Consider the following 20,397-nt stretch of genomic DNA (forward strand, 5'->3'; position numbering starts at 1 on the left):
GCCTGCCTGACATGTCTATCATCAAGTAGACACTAAATAAACATTTTCTGAGGTCAGTGAAGTAAACCTTTGAAGGGAAATTTCCAATGAGTCATCCACGTTACATGGTCAAGAGCAGGGGTCCCTTGGATGGGTGGAGATGGCACCTCTGTCCACCACTTCCTGCATTCAAACTACTGATCTGACCCATCTTTCCTCTACATCAGAGTTCAAGCAGCTTCAGACCCTGCTGAGGGCTTACCATGTCTCCATTGCCCATGGCCCTCCTCTGCTTTGGTGAGTACTTGAAAGGTCTTAAAGATGCAAAAAGATCTTGAGAAGGAGTTTGGGGAGAGAACCCCTGATGGTTTCCTTTGTCCTGACCAAAGATGACTGAATGGGAATGGGGAGAAGAAGGGTGTTTGGCAGGGCAGAGGGGAAGCCGCCTATAATCAGTCTCTCTGACAGGTCTGTGTCTGGTCAAGAAGATGGAATCGAAGACAGGTGAGTCCTTCTTTCCAATCCATCACCCCACCCCACCCCAGTCCTCCTGCTGGCCAACCAAGAAGGAAGAATTGAACATTTAATACAGGTCTATGGGTCCTACCCTGAAGAGAGACAGCGAAAACAATTCTTCCCCAAATTTCAGGATCTAGGCTCTTCCAAAAACATTCCCCAGTTCTTCTCTTTCTCTCTGGACTGTGTCCAGCTCTGAAGTCTCTTGATGCCAGGAGACACAGGAGACTGAGAGTTCAGAGACCAGTATAAGATCATATCAATAGCCTTACAACAACCCTGAGAGGTATGCACTTATACAATCTCTATTTTAGAATTGAAAAACTGAGGCAGAGGTGAAGTGACTTGCCTAGTGTCACACAGCTAGGAGGTGGAAGAAGGTGGATAGGTAATGATAATGCTGAATTTGAACTCAGGGCTTGGTGACTCGAGGTCCAGGGTTCTGGGTATGTTGGCACCCTCAGCTGCCAATATGGCAAGGAGCCTACAGATGGAGAAAATCTGGCATCACGTAATTGAACCAGATGCCTCCCTTCCAGACCAATGAAGCAGTCAGCAAGCATTTATTTCATGTGTCAGACAATGTGCTAGCCTCTGGGAATACAGAGACCAAACTGAAAAGGTCCCTGACTTTCTACAGGTGACTTTCTTGTGGGGAAGACAATGAGTGCAGCCATCAGTGCACAGATTACATAAGAGACAAATACAATAGTTTGAGGGCAGAGGGAAGCTCCTTATAAGAGGAGACTCTGAAACAGAACTTTGGAGAAAGCCAGGGATTCTAAGAGAGGGAGAACAGTGTGTGCTGCCAGGGAGGATGACCAGAGGCAGGCAAACCAACAAGGACAATTGTTTGCCTAGGCCTGAGGGTGTGAAGAACATGCAGGAAGACTGGAAAGAGAGGGGGAAGAAAGACTGTGAAGAGCTGTGCCTACTGCACACGAGTTTATCTTCAGTCCTGGGGGTAATAGGGAACCACTGGTGTTTATGGAGTAGGAGAGTGACAGGTCAGAGCAGCGTTTTGGTAAAGTCACTGACCTGGGAGTCAATGGAACTGGGAGGATTGTCACCAGAATCTTCACAGCACCAGCAGCAACAATGCTCTGACATAGTCAAAGTCTTTGGGGACTGAGCTCAACAGCTTGTGGAGGGAGGGAGAAAGGGGAGGAGGGGTGGGGAGAGGTGGGCCTTCTCTCCCCAGTCTCCTTTTCCTTTCAATCGCAGCACTCTTCCAAAGCCTCCAGCATCTTGTGGTGCCTCCCTCCCTCTCTCAGCTCCAGGCACCTTCTCTGGCATCCCACAGGTCTGGAATGTTCCCCCTCCTCATCTCGGCTCCCTTAGAGTCCCAGCTAAACCCTGTTTCCTACAGGAAGCCTACCTCTCTCCATTGCGGTGCCTTTCCTCTCTTCATTATTCTTGATTTATCCTGTACCAGCTTGTTTATACATGGCTGTCTGCTTGTTGTCTCCCTCGTTAGAGTGTAGGCTTCTTGAGGGGAGGAACTGACTTTTGTCTCTTTTTGTACCCCAGTGTTTAACACGATACCTGGCACATTCTTGTTGTTGTTCATTTCATTGCATCTGGCTCTTTGTGACCTGATTTGGGGTTTTCCTGGCAAAGATACTGCAGTGGTTTGCCATTTCCTTCTCAAGTTCATTTTACCTATGAGGAAACTGAGGCTAAAGTTCAGTGACTTGCCCAGGGTCACACAGCTAGTAAGGATCTGAAGCCAGATATGAACTCAGGAAGATGAGTCTTCCTGACTTCAGGCCCAATTCTCTGTCTGACCACCTAGCTGGCACATAGTAGGCAATTAATAAATGTTTAATGGCTGACTATTGTGTAGACTCAGTCAAGCATCATTACTCTCTCTCTCTCTCTCTCTCTCTCTCTCTCTCTCTCTCTCTCTCTCTCTCTCTCTCTCTCTCTCTCTCTCTCCCTTTCGTCAAGAGGTGGACGCCAGGGGGACCGTTTAGCAACCTTGTAGCTTCCACCTCTGTTTGAAGGAATGGCACGGAGATGGAATGTACAGGTTGGAGAAGTGACTATCAAGTAAAGGCTAGGATTTGGGTTTGGAGGCCCTGGGGGGTAATCTCCTCTCTCCTATTGACTGCCCTTTGCAACCTTTTTTAGTTTATCATGCAGCAGAAACTGTTCTCTCCAAAGTTATGAATGATGCTTTCTCAATTCTTGGCCTTCTTGACATCTCTGAAGTATCTGACTCTGACAACTGTCACCATCTCCTAGGTACTCACCCTTTCTAGGGCTTCTGGGACACTTTCTACCTGTCTGATCACTCTCCACTCTTTGGTGATTCATCCACATCATGGACCCTTAACTGTGGATGTTCTCTACAGTTCAATTCTGGCCTTTTCTCCTCCTGTTTCTCCTTCCTCTTCTTTCTCCTCCTCCTCCATTATCTTCTTATTCATCATCTCTCTCTCTCTCTGTAATCTCTTCATCTTTCAGGAGTTTAACTATTATCTGTATGCAGATAACTCCCAGATCAATATATCTAGCCCAATGACAGAGAGAGCCTCAGTCCCCCACCACCAACTACCTATCGACACTTCAGAAGAAATGTTCCAGAAACATCTTAAACTCAAAAAGAACCCAATAGAACTTGATATCTAATTATTCATCAATTATTCCTCTCTTCTAGATACCATTCCTCATGTCCAAAGTCCCATCAAAGTTCCCTGGTTCATAAACTCTGCCTTATCTTGGCCTCCTCACTCTCCCTCACTCTACATGTCAATCAAGTCCCAAATCCTGCTGTTTCTACCATCACAGTACCTCTCAGTCTGACCTCTTCTTTCCCTCCAGTAGCTGCCCAGCACTTCACCTCAGACCCTCATCATTTCTCACATTCATTATGGCAACACTGTCCTAGCTGGCCTTCCTGCCTCTAGCCTCTCCCTGCTTCAGTACACCCTAATCACTGCTGCTAGATGAATGTTTCTTAAGTCCAGCTCTGACCACGTCATTCCCCCTTCACAAATGCTGATGACTCCCCATTGTCCCCAGCTGTCCGTCTAGATGTTAAAGCCTACATGGCCTGACCCTAGCTAACTGCTTCATCTTCACTGGGCATGACTACCTGACCTGTTCCCTGCAATGCAGCCAAACCCTCATCCGTGACATTCTAACTCAAGCTCTTTGGACTGGCCATCCCCCGAGTCTGGACCACACTCCCTCTTGTGACCTCTACCTCACAGAGTCTCTGCTTCCCTTTAAGACTCAGCTAACACACTATTTCTCATATGAAACTTTTCTGGATTTCCCAAACATGAAGGGCCACGGTGTCCCAAAAATCTTAGTGCCGATTTAAATTTTCATAGCTTAACGTTCTGTATGAATATATATCACTATTAATGTTTATTCACTGGAGAGTCATGATCTATACTTGTCTCCTCTTAAAATGCCCCCTCCTTTCAAGCAGACTGTTCCATTCTTTGTACTTGTGTCCCCAGCACCTAGCCCAAGGCCAGGTACATAGAGGTGCTTAAATATTTGCTGCTGAATTGATACTTGTGGCCTCAGACAAGCTCAATGAAGCTCAGTTTTCTTTGTTTTTCTTTTTTTTATCTCCGAAGTGGTGAAGTGGATACAAAGGGACACTTGGAGACAGGAAGCATTGCTCCAAGCCTTGCCTTATCACTTCGTAAGCATGTGACGCTGGACAAGTCACGTAATTCAGTTGTAGTTTGCTCATCTAGAAAATGAGGAGTCTGCCCTCCCAGGCCATCCTAAGTCTATGAGCTGATGATCCTTTCAGAAGCTTGGACAAGGCTCTGTCTAAAGACCCAGCCAACCTGAGGTCTCTGATCCTCTCTCCCTCTAATTCTCGAAATCTCTTCCCTCCCAGATTTCCTCCCTAAGCCATTGCTCTGTGCTTTGCCCAGAGCCATGGTGGTCCCAGGGTGGAATGTGACCTTACAGTGTTGGCAGCCTATCCAGTCTTCCCTCCAGAGGCTGAGGTTTGCTCTGATGAAAATGGGGACCGCAGAGCCCTTACAAAGTCATGATCTTCAAGGGACCCAAGCTAACTTCTCTCTGCCATCTGTGAGTCTGGAGAACATCGGGAGTTACAACTGCCTTTACTATGAAATGAGCCCCCCCCACAGGACATCAGAGCCCAGTGAGATCCTGGACCTGTTGGTGACAGGTGATGAGGCAAGGCTGAGGACCACTCTATACCAGCCCCACAGAGACAGGGTTGGGAGGGAGTGCTCACCTGGGAGGAGACTTTACCCTGGAAAGCCCCCAGGGCTAGTTCCTACCTGGCTTCCCCAATAAAGTGAGGGAAGGTTCTCCCCAGATCCCTGCAGAACCTGGGAGTGGGGGGAGATAGGACAGACCCTGAGCTACTGTGATTGCTCCTCTTCTCAGAACTATGTTGAATGCCACTGAGGGTCTAGGAATAAGACCAGGGACTTCCCCTTTGATCTCTGGTGCTTCCTTCTTTCCCAGAATATCTCCCCAAACCCTCTCTCCTGGCCCGGCCCAGTCCTATGGTGTCCCCAGGAGGGAATGTGACCCTCTGGTGTTGGCGGCCTCCCCAGGCAGACCTCCGGGAAGTGAAATTTACCTTGCTCAAGGCTGGGACACTGAAGCCTTTGCAACACCACATCTCTGCTGAGATCCAGGCTGCCTTTTCCCTCCTGTCTGTCAGAGCTGAGGATGCTGGGAGCTACACCTGCACCTACTCTGAGACAGAGTCCCTTGGCATGATGTCAGAGCCCAGTGATGGCCTGGAACTGTTGGTTACAGGTAAGAGGAGACATAAGCAAGAGCACCTGTGGATCAGATATGTCCCCCTCCCCAGCACAAGGGCCCTGTAGAACCAAAGGGGACTGTGTGCCCCTGGAGATATCTTTGCTCTGAGAACATTTGGAACTCGGGGGTTCCAGAGGAGATGAGGCCTGTATAGTCAAAGTTAACCCAGCTAGGAAGGAGTAGGAGGGAAGGAGAGGGGAGTCAGGATTAGAATTTTTAAGCATCAGAGTTATAAAGGGGCTGCCCCTTGCACAACAATAAAGGAACCAGAGTCTAGATTAGGGGAAATTATTTGCCCAAGGTGATAGAGAAAGTGGGGCTAGAACCCAGACTATATTTTGACCTCTGGCATTAGCCTAGGTCCTAAGCCTACCTGAGGATTCACCATTGACCATGTGAGAGATGAAGAGCCACATCTGAGATCAAAGTGGATCTGCCTACAAAGATCTCAGTTGAAAGGGGAGAAATGAAAACAAACATGTATTAAGCACTTCCTATGTGGTGGCCACTCGGCTAAACTCAGGATACAGATGGAGAAGCAAGACAATGCCTCCTCACAAGGATCTTACAGTTTAATGGAGGAGACAACATAGAAAAGAGAGGTCAGCTGTAGGGCAGATAGGAGTGTCTACAAGTACAAAGGGATCAGCAGAGTTGACGTCAATAAGACAAGTAACACTACCAGGGGACTTTAGGGGAATGAGGATCAATTGTCCTCCAATTCACCTGAAGAAATAACCTTGGTGACTCCCATCTCACCTAATGTCCTATGAGCAGTAAAGTTCACATGGGTTTAGGACTGCCCTGTCAGAGAGGGGGAAGGGAGGATGGCTAGAGGGATAGAGGAAGGGATTTCAGAATGGTAATGGGTTTTCCTGCTGGTCACTCATCCTGGTTGGGTTTGGGGATGGCCTGGGCCTGGGAGGAGGAAAGAAAGGGAAAGTGAAAGAGGAGGGATTCCTGAGTGGAGAGGGGGACTGGGACTGGGACTTCATAAAAGTTAGTTGGAAAGGACCTTTAGAGAGTACTAGGTGCCATCCGTGATGAGGCCAAAAGGAAATGGAAGAAAAGGACAGATCAGAAAGCCATCACCCTGGGAGGGGAAGGAATTTGTCCAAGGAGCACAACTGGTCAGCAGCACAGGTGGGCCTTGATCCCAGTTCTCCTGATTTATTTCCATCATCTTTCTCTCACAGGTTCTCTCCCCAAGCCCTTGCTCTCAGCCCTTCCTGGTTCTGTGATAGCCCCAGGGGGTCATGTCACACTTGAGTGCAAGCAACCAACTTGGTCTTCCCTCTGGGGGGTTGACATTTGCACTGTTTAAGGCTGGTGTCCCTGAGCCTGTGCAGCTACAGAAACCAGTAAGGACTCAGGCTTCCTTCCCCATCCTGGCTATGAGGACCCAGGATTCAGGGAACTACAGCTGTATGTTCTACCATTCAATGACCCTTCCGTACAAAGCCTCAGAGCCCAGTGATCCCCTGGAAATCTGGATGACTGGTGAGTGAGAGAAAGGAAGAAGACTGGGAGGTGTATCACTTCTTAAGGGTGGAGGCACTCAGGAGCCAGGTCTGAGAGAAAAGTGGGGAATTTGGAAGGCCTGTCATAAGTAAATTCAGTAAGTAAAGCATATATGTTGAGCAAAACCAACTTATTAACAGTGATATGGATAACTATTAACAAATCAGTCAGACTAACCAATCAGCAAGGTTTGTGACCCAATAAGAAGGGCAGGGGAGGGGTAGACCTCTTTATTGTCATACAGAAAAGGAGGGGGTCTGAGTAGTTGGAAACATTACAAAAGGCTACACTAAGAAAACTGGGCTGACATTCAATCGTGGCTAATCACACCTTTCCCTGACTATAAAGGAATATTAAATCTTCGTGGGACCCATATGCTTCAGGTAATCTTTGCTAAGGGATCAGTACCACCTTGCTCAATGTCCCATTGAAAGAGATCAAATCTTCAAATGCAGGACAGGAAAGAATGGAGATGTATCTTTTGGGGGAAGACACCAGGTTAAGCTGGTTGGGGCTTACAGAAAGCAAGAGGTATTCCCAGGAGCTAATGGTGTGAGATAATAACATCCCCTTTCAACCACACTTTCAAACTAACATAAAGGAAAAAACTGCATTCCTGAGCTTAACTTAAGAATGGAGAAATGTGGCTTGAGAAAATGTGTCAATAATATGTGATGAGGTCAGTTGTGGAATAGAATCAATTATTAAATGATACAGAATATCTTTAATTCCCTCAATGTGAAGGGTGAGGGGGGAGCATCAAAGTAATGGCTGGAAGGGCAGGTGTAATCAGAGAAAGAAATGGGGATATAGGAAGTATTTTTTCTGTCTTTGACCATTGATCAGTTCGAGAATGACTTGTATTCTTATAAATTTGACTCAGTTCTCTATATTTTTGAAAAATAAATCTGTTATTAGAGATGCTTGCTGTGATTTTTTCCCCAGTTTTCTACTTTCCTTTCAATTTTGGTTGCATTGGTTTTGTTTGTTCAAAAACTTTTAAATTTCATATAATCAAAATTATCCACTTTACATTTTGCAATGTTCTCTATATCTTGTTTGGTCCTAAATTCATTCCCTTTTTCATATATCTAACAACTAAACTATTCTATTCCTTCCTAATTTGTTTATGGTGTCACTATGCATAAGCCATATACCCATTTTAACCTTATGTTGGTATATGGTGTAAGATATTGATCTATATCTAGTTTCTGCCATACTGTTTTCCTTTTCCCAGCAGTTTTTGTCAAATAGTGAGTTTTTGTCTCAAAAGCTTGGATCCATCAAACACCAAATTGCTATGGTCAGTTACCACAGTATGCTGTATATCTAATCTATTCCACTGATCCACCACTCTATTTCTTGGCCAGTACCAAGTTTTGATGATTGCCACTTTATAATATAGTTTGAGATCTGATATGGCTAAAGTACCCCCCTTCACATATATTTTCACTGATTGCCTTGATGCTCTTGACCTTTCTTTTCCAGATGAATTTTATTATTATTTTTTCTAGCTCTATAGAATAATTCTTGATAGGTTGATTGCTATGGTACTGAATAAGTAGATTAATTTGGGTAGAACTGTCATTTTTGGTCATTTTTATTATATTGCCTCAGCCTACTGTTGAACAATTAATAGTTTTCCAGCTGTTTAGATCTGAATTTATTTGTGATAGAGGTATGCTGTAATTGTGTTTAATATAGTTCCTGGATTTGTCTTAGCAGATAGACTCCAAAGTATCTTATATTGTTTACAGTTGTTTTAAATGGAATTTCTCTTTCTATCTTACTGCTTGATTTTGTTTGTAAAATATAGAAATGCTGATGATTTGTGTTTTTTATTTCATATTTTGCAACTTTGCTGAAGTTGTTTATTTCAACTACGTTTTTAGTTGATTGTTTAGAATTCTCTAGAGATACCATCATATCATCTGCAAAGATTGATAGTTTTGCTTCTTCATTGCCTACTCTAATTTTAAATTTATTTTTCTTCTCTTATTGCTGTCACTAGCATTTCTAGTATAATTTTAAATAATAGTGGTAGTAATGGATATCCTTGCTTCCCCCTTGATCCTATTTGGAAGGCTTGTATCTTATCCCCATTGTAAATAATGCTTGCTGATGGTTTTAGATAGATATTTCTTATCATTTTAAGGAAAGCTCCATTTATTCCTATACTCTGGTGTTTTTCATAGGAATGGGTGTTGTATTTTGTCATGAGTCTTTTCTGCATCTATTGAGATAATCATGTGATTTTTGTTGATTTTGTTGTTGATACAGCAGTTATACTGATAGTTCTCTTACTATTGAACCAACTCTGAATTCCTGGCATAAATTCCATCTGGTCCTGGTGTATAATCTTAGTTTTTATTTATTTTTATTTATTTATTGCTGTATTTTATTTAAAATTTTTGCATCAAATTGGTCTATAGTTTTCCTTCTCTGTTTTTATTGTTCCTAGTTTAAGTTTCAGCACCATATTTGTGTTAGAAAAGGAATTTTATAGGACTTCTTCTTTGCCTATTTTTCCAAATAGTTAATATAGCATTAGAATTAATTCTCTAAATGTTTGGTAGAATTCACTTGTGAGTTCAACTGGTCATGGGAATTTTTACTTAGGGAGTTAATTGACAACTTGTTCAACTTCTTTTTCTAGGATAGGATTGTTTAAGTATTTTCTTTCCTATTCTGTAAATCTGGGCAATTACATTTTTGTAAATATTCATCCATTTCCCTTAGACTGTCAGGTTCATTGGCATATAATTACACAAAATATCTCCTAATAATTGCTTTAATTTCCTTTACATTGGTGGTAAATTCATTCTTTTCATTTCTGATACCAGAAATTTGGTTTTGTTTCCTTTTTTAAATCAAATTAACCAATGGTTTATCTATTTTATTGAATTTTTTCATAAAATCAGTTTCTACTTTTATTTACTAGTTCAATGATTTCTTACTTTCAATTTTATTAATCACGTCTTTGATTTTCAGGATTTACAATCTGGTATACCTACAACAACTAGGTAACTTGAGAGGGAGAGCACTAGAAGTTGAGAGGTATGAGGAAAGGGTTCTTGAAGATGATCTGTATCTTAAATGAAGGCAGAGAGAGTATGAGAATTTAGGGAAATATTTTATATTTCATAAGAAAATCATACTTATTATAGTGTTTGAAGCTACCATTATGTGGCTAAAAGTTGTCTAACTCAAAAGCTTGCTCTACAGATTGACCCCAGAGACCTCAAAGGAAGCAAGATGGCTGCAGAGAGTGCTTAGGATGCACCCACATCTTGTTGTGGGTTCACTCAAAGCTTCTCTCCAAATTTAAAAGCTTCTGTTCAGACTGCCCTCTGGAAACTGCCTACTGCCTATCCATGGTCAGTTTGATGAATTATTATGCTCTCACCTGAACTTTATGTAATGTAAATCTCTCAGAGATTTGACAGGGAGACACACCTCCTGGATCTTTTTTCTTTCTTTCTTTCTTTCTTTCTTTCTTGTTTTTTTTTTGCTAAATGACTTAATAAAATTATTTTTTAAACTTTCAGATTTTGGGGTCTATTTTCATGACTAACAAGAGTAACATGACAATCAAGGTAAGAGAAGGGTGAATTCCTGCCAAAGTGATCATCCAATGGAATAGCGCCAGGATAGGAGACTGTCACATGGAAGGATTAGTTTGAATGGTTTTCAGAGTGTAAGCAGTGGAGCAATCAATGTCCAATGAGGAAAGATTCCCTCCAGGACATATTATCAAGGTCTTTAGAAACTTACCAGAAGACTTTATATTTGGTTTTAAAGGCAAAAGAAAGACTCTAGCATTGATTAAGTTAAGGAATCACCAGGTCAGATCTGTGTTTTAAGAGAATTCCTTTGGAATCAATGTGTAAGATGGACAAGAATGATAAAAAATGAGAATCAGGGAGACAAATTTGTTGTTGTTGTTCAGTCATTTCAGTTGTATCTGAGTCTTCATTACCTCAACTGAAATTTTCTTGGCAAAGATCTTGGAGTGATTTACCATTTCCTTCTCCAGATCATTTTACAGATGAGAAAACTGAGGCAAACAAGGTTAAGTGACTTGTCCAGGGTCACACAGCTAGTAAGTGTCTGAAGCCAGATTAGAACTCAGAAAGAGGAGTCTTTAAGTGGTTCTGCAGATATCACAGCTGGAGTGTTTCTGTAGAACGTGAGTGAGAAATGGGAGGTCAGGTTTTAGATAAATGGATAGAGAAGGGCTATCACTTTTATCCTCTCTAGTCTTCAGACTCCTAGAGGTGTGGAGACTTGGGCTGGAAGTCATTGATGGGGTTTCAGCCTAGCTAGGGATAAGATAGTAGCTTCACTGCTTGAGCCTGGCTCTCTGATCTCTACTATGTGATCACTGGGGAAACTAAAATAAGCCATTCTTGGATCAGGACTGGGCTCAGGATGTCAATGGCTTCATCACACTGTAAATTCTCACTGAAGGCTGAGATGGGAAAGGACACACAGTTTGGATAGAAGACAAAACAAAGCAAAGAAGATCACAGGATGCCACATGGTACTTATTATTAGAATAGAGGCAAGAATGATAATGCTCAGAATGAACTGAAGTCTGATGGAAAAAGTGGAGAATCAAAAAAAGCTCTAAGGATGCTCAGAGTGGAGAGAGTAAAGACAACAGACAGAACAAAAGGAACTGTCATTGCTACTACTTTCTCTGCCAAGGAGAATGACCCTCAATGGCAAAAATATTACAGGGAGCTAACACCCAAGTGAATGAGAGGATGGATGAGAAGATGGATGAACTTCTTGAGTGTTTACTATGTGTAAGGCTCTGAGTTTAATGTCTGGGATAGTCATTCAGAAGCAAGACAGTCTGCTCCCAAGGAGCTTACATGCTAATGACTGAGGTAATAGAGAGATACAGAGAGAATGGTAACTAGATAAAAGTGATTTGGCCTGGAAAGTCATAGAAATGGTGAGTAGATTACCAAATTCATTACCCTAGATGGTATGGACTTGGTTCCTCAGAGAAAGAGGTAAACAACAGTGGAAAGGGGGAGCATATGTGCTGGCATGGCATGAGAATGCCATGTGGAGAAATGTACTTGAAGATAGTGTTAGATAGACAAGATAGATAGGCAATCCCCAATAAGGAGCACATGGTCTGGTGACAACAGAGTTAAAAGGGTGACATAGCAGAAATATGGACAAAGAGAAGGTGCATTAGTTATCAATAAGAGAGAGTGGGCTATGTGAGACCTTCCCAGTCATACGAGCACATCCACAGGAAGGAAAGCAGCTTAGATCCTCCAAGGTATGGTCTCTGCAGGGCCTGTTGGGGGCTGAAACAGCAGCAGAAGTCAACATAGTGATGACAAAGCAGCATGCCAGGAAGGTGGCCAAGCAGAAGTGAGGAAGAATACAAAAACATGGCATGGCCCTATAAGAATAATGTCAGGACAAGTAAAACCCAGAGTAAGGAAGTCCAGTGAAGACATCTAAGCCCCACTCCACCTCTAAGGTTTCTTTCTAAGAAATGTGAATAAAAGTAAAATATCATCAAAAAAGACTAAGGACCACTGCTGAGGACAGAGGGATAATGGTAATGGATGGTAGAGGGAAGGCAGAGCTGCTCCAGCATTATTTTGTGTTCCCTCTCCACTCCCTTCTCTGCCCCCTTCCCTCCTTCTCTCCTTCACACTGCCAAAGAAAATGATCTTAGATCTCCAAAGGATGGAACACAAAGTCATTCAAAGGAAGTTGATGCACAAGTCATCAAAGGAAGAAGAAAGAACACACTTTGCTGCACAAAATGAGTTCAGGTCTCCAGGTCTAATGAATAAGGAACACTGTTCCTTCTCATTTCTCGCTCTTGGCTGGTTCTTTGATTTCCTTCAAGTTTCAGCTAAAATCCACCTTGCACAGTAAGCTTTGCACAATTTCTCTTAATTCTAGTGCTTTCTCTCACTTATTTCCAATGTGTCCTGTACATATCTTGTTTATAAAGACTTATTTCCAAATTACCTCCCCACCCAACCCTTTAGATTGTGAGATCCTTGGAGGCAAGGACAGGGTTTTGTTTGTTTGTTTGTTTGCCTTTTTCTGTCCTCAGCACTTAACACAGTACCTGGCAGATATTAGAGGATTTATAAATGTTTCTTGACTGACTGAAAGATCCAGTGGATGAGAAGGTTGGGACATTATTTAATATCTATGAAACATCATGGAAAACAAATGCATAATGATGGGACTGAACAGCTCAAGAAACATTAAAGAAGAGCCTACTGTGTGCCAAGCACTATTCAAAGTACTGGGGATAAAGAGAAAGGAAAAGTACAGCCCCTGCTCTCAAGGAGCTCAAAGTCTGATGAGGAAAACAACATACAAAAAAACTGTACAAACAATACATGCAAGGATAGATGTCACCAATGAACAGGAGGATGTAGTTTTAAGGAGGACCAGGAAAGGCTTCCAGTGGAAGACAGAATTTAAGTTGAGACTTGATGGAAGCCAGAAAAAGCAGGAGGTGGAGATAAGGAGGGAGAGCAACCCAGGCATGGGAGACAGCCAGAGAAAATGCCTGGAATTTGGAGATGGAGAGTCTTCTTTGAGGACAAAAAAGGAAGCCTTGTCACTGGATCACAGAGCACGTGGGGGTAAGAAAGATGAGAGAAGATTGAAAAGTGAGAAAGTGGCTGGGTTACTAAGGGCTTTAAGAGCCAAAAGATTTGATATTTTAGCCTAGAGGTGATAGGAAGCCACTGGTGTGGGTTGGGCAGGGAGTGACATGGTTAGATCAAAGCTTAGGAAGATCACTTTGGCATCTGAGAGGACATTGTACTGGAGCAGGGAGGGACATGAGGCTGAGAAGACCAATCAGAATAGTTGCAATAGTCCCAATGTGAAGTCATTATGGTCTACATCAAGGTGGTGATAGTGCCAGAGGAGAGAAAGGAGAATATGAGACATGTTGTAAAGTGTCAACTAGACCAGAGGCGGTTTCCAACCTGTGAGTAGCTGGACCTAAACCAAACAGGCCAGAGACAGGAGAGTCAGGAATCAACCAGAAGTTTGATTTCAAAGTGAGAAGAATGGCTTGCAAGCAAGGACATGTGCCTGAGCCCTGCCTCTAGAGGAAGTGTGGCAAGATCTCAATACTTATGCCAATGGCTACACACTGAGCTGTAGCCCTGGCAATGAGGAGTAACATCAACAGTGAGACAAATTTGATTCATAGCAGGACTTTATGACTGAAATATGGATACTACAGGTGCTTGTGCAAGCTCAGAGGCCACCTGATGCTGGTGGGAAACAATTCTGAGATTTCGCTTGGCTGAGGTCATCCAAAGAGTGAGATCATCTGGAAGGTGAGCACAAAGGATTGTTGTTATGCCAAGCTCAGCACACAGATGGCTTCCTGGGCCTTAGCTGTAGGAAACAGACTGTCTCCTAATATTTTGACAGAGGGGAGGATTTGGCAACAGACTGGATGTGGAGGAAGTGAGTGGGGAAGGAGCTAAAGATGACCCCTTGGTAGCAAACCTGGATGATCTTGAGGATGATGGCACTCCTGATAGCAAGAGGGAGGTTAGGAAGAGGAGAGAGTTGAGAAGAAGGAGAAATAATGAGTTCAGTTTGGGACATGTTGGGTTTAATCTATCTATGAAAAATACAGTTTGAAGTGTCTAATCGGCAATTAGAGATCAAAGACAAAGTCAACAGAGAGTTTGGGCTAGATAAGTAGACCTGCAAGTTATCAGAAACAATAATGAAATCCATGACAGCTGACAAAATCATCTGGTCAAATGTCCAGATTTTTTTTGTAAAAAAGGGAGGGAAAAATGGATATGCAAATAACAGTCAAGGAGCTTGACTTCAACCCCCAGCTAGCATATTCTCAAAGACCTGGTTGGTGAACATCCAAATATTGGGAGATTGCAGGGTTTTGTGTTGGATGAGAAAAAGTTCTAAAAGTCAGGACTTTTTATGGCAGAGAAGACATACATGATAAAGACAGGAATATGGGCTGGGTGAATGGAGAGCACAAACCTTCTCTTCTTCACCTACCTTTGATTCTTGCTCAGCTTCATTTGCAGGCCAATCAGACACTAGGTAGTGGGAGTGAATTGGACTTCACTGCCTAGATTGCCCCAGTCTGGTTGAAGTTCCTTTTTGGAAAGGTGAAGATGTGGAGGGAGTGAACATGAGCCCCTGGAATGTTATTAGGGTCACAAATTCTCTATAAGTGTTTTTTTCTATTTTCTATTTTTCCATTTCTATACATTTTTTCTATTTCTATAAATTTCTTATTTTGCTATAAATATTCTATTTTCTATAAAATTTTCTATGGATTTCCTATTCCTAAATCAAAGTAACCTGAACCATGCATTTTGAATTATCGAATTCAGACATAGGAAGTCAAAAAAAAAAAGACAAACAAACCAGCATTAATCTACAGACTTAATCCCTGTCTTTTCTGGGCTGTTCAAGGTAAAGTGTGGCTCATAGCTCATGTGGAAAGATCTCAGAACTGATTGGCCTGTCCTTGTCAGCTCAAGACTTTCTGGCCACCACAACTTAGTGGATGTGAGTAAAGAGTCCATAGATGGTCCTGGAGAGTTGAACTTTTACATCAGGGAGGCCCTCAGTGTCATGGCAAGTTAATAACTTAGCCTTGCAGACCTTGTAGGGATATAGAATCAAAATAGACTAAGGACCACTGCTCAGCATGGAGGGATAATGCTTAGAAAGTCACATAATTTCAGCATTCATAGAGTTCTCAACAGGAGGATTCCCAACCTCTTGAGTAACTGTCTAAAAGGGAAATCTGTTCAGAGTGGGATGACTTGTTCTTGATGAAGCTATGTTTAGGACCTGACTGAGGACGGATCCAAGGAGCCTTCTGGGAGATGGGTGAACTCTTATTTCTAGGCCTCTGGGAAATATTCTTACATTAGTAATAACCCCATTTCCTTTTCTTCCTCAGACTCTACCCAATCAAGTTATACTGTGCACAATGTCTTTCGCATCAGCCTGGTTGGACTGATCCTTGTTATTATCGGTATACTTTTGGGCAATGACTGGAACAGCCTGAGGAGTTGAGAAGGGACCAGAGGATTTCTGCCTAGAGCAGCAAGACTCCCATAGCAGGAGGAAAATACAGTTCACAGTGATCCTGTTGACAGCCTGCTCCTACGCTCAATTCTTCAGTCAGGATTCCTAGCTGCTGAAGGGATGTGTTGAGGCAACGATGTTGATCAGAGAGCAAAGGATATCTCCACGTATCAATCTCTACTTCATCACTATTAGCAAAAACTCTTGTATAAAGTTTCTTTTATGTTCATAATCTCTCTACTTCTTTGGATTCTTGGCTCTCAGTGGCTTGCATATCAATTTTATTCTTGACTTCTTTTCCTTACATTCAAGGCCCTCTAAACCCTGTCCAGACTTTATTGCCACCATTCCTGTCTTCACTGTCATTCTGTCCACCTAGATGGCTATACCATCTCTCATGGTCTGCTCACACTGGTTTGGTCACACCTGACCTCTCTACCCATTCAACTTGTTCTCCCTGTCTTACCAGAGGAATTGTGGGAGGCACTTTGTCAAGTGACTCCCTGAAATCAAGGCAAATGAGACTCTTAGGTTCCCTTGAGCATGCAATTGAAAAAGTCTGCAAAGGAGGGAATGAGATTAGTGTTAGTGAATAGACAGGCTCTTAGATATAGACACTCCCTTTTCTTTCTCTGTCTCTACACCTACCCTCTTCTCCAATATATAATCTACTTTAATGTCCATTGAGAAGTTATTTTTCAGTTGTGTGCCACTCTTCATGACCCCATTTGGGGTTTTCTTGGCAAGGATACTGGAGTGGTTTGTCATTTCCTTCTCCAGCTTATTTTACAGATGAAGAAACTGAGTCAAACAGAAATGCCCAAGGACACACAGCTGGTAAGTGCCTGGGGCCAGATTTGAATTCAGGAAGAATATTTCTGACTACAGGTCTGGCACTCTATGCACTGTGTCACCTAGTTTTCCTGCCATTGAGAAGTATGTCTTAAAATCCATAAAACGAATCCCTTCTGACTTTTTTTTAAAAAAAGGAAAAATGAGCATATGAGATGAAATAACAAATGAAGACCATTGGTCAGAGGACCTGGACTCAAATCCAACTCTTGTTACTTATGCTTGAGGGATCTCTGTGACTATAAAGTGGAGTAGAAATGGAATAGATGAGCTCTTAGCTTCTTCTAGTTCTAAATTTATGATCTAATAAATAAGTGGATGAGTGTTTGCCTGTAAAGGAAGAGTGGTAGATGACTCTGAAGCTAAGAACTTGAGGGAATAGCAGAACCCTGGTGCGCTCCAAAAAATAAGGACTTAAGAAAGAGCTGTTCAATTTGAGATGCCTGTGGTTCACATGGTTAGAGATGGTCAGCAGTTAGGTGGCAGTAAGACAAATAATAATTGATAAATTCCTTTTTAAGATTACTAAAAAAATAAAAAGTATTTAATAAATTCTTGTTACCTGCCTACCTTCCTGATACTGCTTTCTTCTGGTTCTTCTTCTATCTCTATGACTGCTCCTTCTTTGCAGAGTCTTCATCCCAGCTGAACCTGTTAATCCTGGGTGTCCCCAAGGCACGCTAGTGGCCCCTAGTTCATGTTGTTCCATACTATTTAACTTGGTGACCTCAGCTCCCGTGGATTCAACTCTTTATCTCTATGCTGATGATTCTCAGTTCTATTTATCCTATCAAACCCTCTTTCCTGATCTCCAGTTTCTTATCTCCAACTATGTATTGGACATCTTAAATTGAATGTTCAATTTTAAATTCAAGATGTCCCAAACTGAATTCATAATCTTTCCTACTAAGCCCTCCACCTTTTTGAGCTTTGCTATTTACTATTGAAGACACCACCATCCTCCCAGTGCCCTAGGCTCACAAACTATGAGTCAGCCTAGACCCTTCACCCTTTCTCAACCACCAATATCCAATAAGTTGCATGATCCTGTTTATTCTCTGTTACATGCCTTATATACAAGCTGTCCTCTCCTCTGACACTGCTCCCCTAGTGGAAACCCTCATCACTTCACACCTAGACTATCACAATAGCCCTCTAGTCGGTCTCTCTGCCACAAATCTCTCCCTACTCCAGTGAGTCCTAAGTTGTCAAACATTGTTCAGTACTAACGGATCTTCCTAAGCACAGACTGGCCATGTCATTCCTTTATTCAATAAACAACAACTCCCCGCTCAGTGTAGGATCAACTATAGAATCTTCTGGCCTTTAAAGTCCTGACCTCTTCCCATCTTTCCATCTTCTTACATATTCCTTCCTCTTGGTACTCCACAGTCTAAATACACTGATCTTGCTGCTCCTCAAACAATACACTCCCACCCTCAGACTCTGGGCGCCTTCTCTGGTTGTCCTTCATGATTGGAATGTTCTTCCTCCTCATCTCTGCCTCTTGGCCTTCCTCATTCTTTCAGGACCAATTAAAATCCAGTCTTCTTGTAAAAGAAGTCTTTTACATCTCCCTTAATGCTAATGCCTTCTCTAGGATGAGTTCTTCCAAATTATCCTGGATGTAGTTTGCTCATATACAGTGGTGTGCTTATCATCTCCTCCATTAGACTGTGAGCACCTTGAAAACAGGGATTTTACCTCTTTTGTATCCCCTCTTCTTACTTAGCACAGGAACTAGGATATAGTAGGTGCTCAATAAATGAGTATTGACTCAAAAAAAAAAAGAAAAGGAGGAGAGAACAGAACACATAGTGGAGAAAGGAACTGGTCAGCACAGGTGCGGGAAGGAACTGGGAGCCAAGGGGCAACTTCTTCTTAGACATTGGAGCCATTGGAAAAGGTGTTCTCCTTCAGCTTGTCACTGCAACTTAGAGAAAATCTGGCTGAGGGGACTGCCTCTCCCAAGCCAGATTCCCTCTGCCAGTGTGGAGGCCAGGTCACCACAATCCTCCAAGGACTACAGGTGGTGGAGAGGGAAACAGTCAGAAGCACAAGTGCTCACATATTCTCTGTCTCTGTTTCTGTGTCTCTCTGTCTCTGTCTCTGTGTCTCTGTCTCTCTCTGTCTCTCTACCTCTTTCTCTCTGTGTCTCATGACAATCCAGCCACCAAACAACCCAGCTCAATGGTGCACTGTTCCATTACCTAGGACACTGTACCCTGAAGAGATCAAAGAGTCATCAGTGTTTCATTCATCAACAATTCTGAACTCAGAAATAAAGACAGTGAAGACTTCAAACAGAAAAGAAATAGAAGAGTCAGGAGCCACTGGGTGCCTCTTCATCCCAAAAGTTCCCCAAAACTGTTCTTACTACTTTGAACCCACTTTGCCAGGGACCTTGTGTGTTTAGTGTGTCCCTAGATTAAAGGGTGTTTATGCAACTTCCGTCCTCACTAGCACTTACTAAAAGTTAATTGATAATAACTGGTTAGTTGATTATGGGTAATTGATGGGGACTCAGGGTCTGCAATGCTTAAAGTCACAACACCTTGGCTACTCCTGGAGGGTGGGGGGTAAAGTAATATTCATTCTCCTGGAGGTCAGTCCAAGTGCAAGTGGACTTGGGGGATGTGTTGCACATGTTTGCAGATGAGTAGAAAATAAAAGGGATAAAATGCATGAGAAATGTTAGAGAAGGCAGAAAATACTAAAAGGCTGGGGGTGGGGAGGCACTCTAGGGAAAGCTACATGGAGGAATTGACCCCTGATCTGAGTACCAAAGGAAGATGAGGAATCTAAAGTGTTCATGTGAATTTCTCCCATGCATTTCTCCCAATCTCCCTACTTTCCAAATACTTTTGAGAGCCAAACAATTCCATAATTTACTGTACCCATAGAAAGAGAAGAAAAAAGGTGCTATGTCACAAAGTATTATCTTATTTTATGGGTTCATTAGAATTTAACACTAGATGGTAAAAGTCATATTGTATTTTTGTAACTCTAAGACAAACACTTCTTTAAATTTTTGTGGCTATTGTTGCCAAATCAGGGACAAGAGTTATTGACAGTTATATATTTGCACATGTTATACCACAAACTTGATGGAAGAAAGTTGATAGACTTCTGTGCCCTCTCCATCAGGTGCTCCACACAGGGCAAACTTGTGTAGCCTACCCTCTAGAATCATTTTCCCTCCTTGCACATTGGATCCCCAACCCTCTGTTTGAGGTTCATGCTTTTCACTTTTCCAACTGACCCATGTGTCTCTTCTTGCCCCTTAGTGCCAAGCTAGAGTGCTGTAGAATATGGTCTCTTTGGGTGTCTCAGAGATGATTGTCTTCCCCTTACCCAGGATCTCTACATTCAACTGGCTGTAGATCACTTCTTGCTGATCTTCAGACCTTGAATTCTGCAGGAAAAATAAAAGGGTGAAGAAGAATCAATGAACATCTCTTAGGGGTAAGAGGAAGAAGCAATAATGGGTCTATAATTAATAAACAGATGATACCAGGGACCAGATCATAATGTTGGGAGGTTGGGGTTAATGTGTTGTTTCTGAATTATTTCCAGGAGGAGGATGGAATAGGGATTACTCACTGATATGTCGGTCTCTTCTTGACCATGTCTATACCTGGCATGGAG

The 20,397-nt window shown here is 42.5% G+C and overlaps 1 protein-coding gene across 1 annotated transcript; it reads left to right on the forward strand.

Moving 5' to 3' along the window:
- The first annotated feature begins 4,910 nt into the window (after positions 1-4,910).
- On the forward strand, positions 4,911-19,200 carry LOC140503514 (osteoclast-associated immunoglobulin-like receptor). Its single transcript, XM_072607570.1, has 3 exons — positions 4,911-5,268; positions 6,471-6,774; positions 15,770-19,200. Exons 1-2 carry the CDS (start codon positions 5,010-5,012, stop codon positions 6,596-6,598), a joined length of 387 nt encoding a protein of 128 aa, XP_072463671.1. The 5' UTR covers positions 4,911-5,009; the 3' UTR covers positions 6,599-6,774; positions 15,770-19,200.
- Positions 19,201-20,397: the final 1,197 nt, after the last annotated feature.

Source organism: Notamacropus eugenii, chromosome 5, assembly GCF_028372415.1.
Source record: "Notamacropus eugenii isolate mMacEug1 chromosome 5, mMacEug1.pri_v2, whole genome shotgun sequence".
Taxonomy (NCBI): Eukaryota; Metazoa; Chordata; class Mammalia; order Diprotodontia; family Macropodidae; genus Notamacropus; species Notamacropus eugenii.

Excerpts from the sequence above, each read along its gene's own strand:
- LOC140503514 (XM_072607570.1), top strand. The coding sequence starts at position 5,010 with ATGGTGTCCCCAGGAGGGAATGTGACCCTCTGGTGTTGGCGGCCTCCC. Across the intron at positions 5,269-6,470 it reads CCTGGAACTGTTGGTTACAG|GTTCTCTCCCCAAGCCCTTG; the intron begins GTAAGAGGAGAC and ends TTTCTCTCACAG.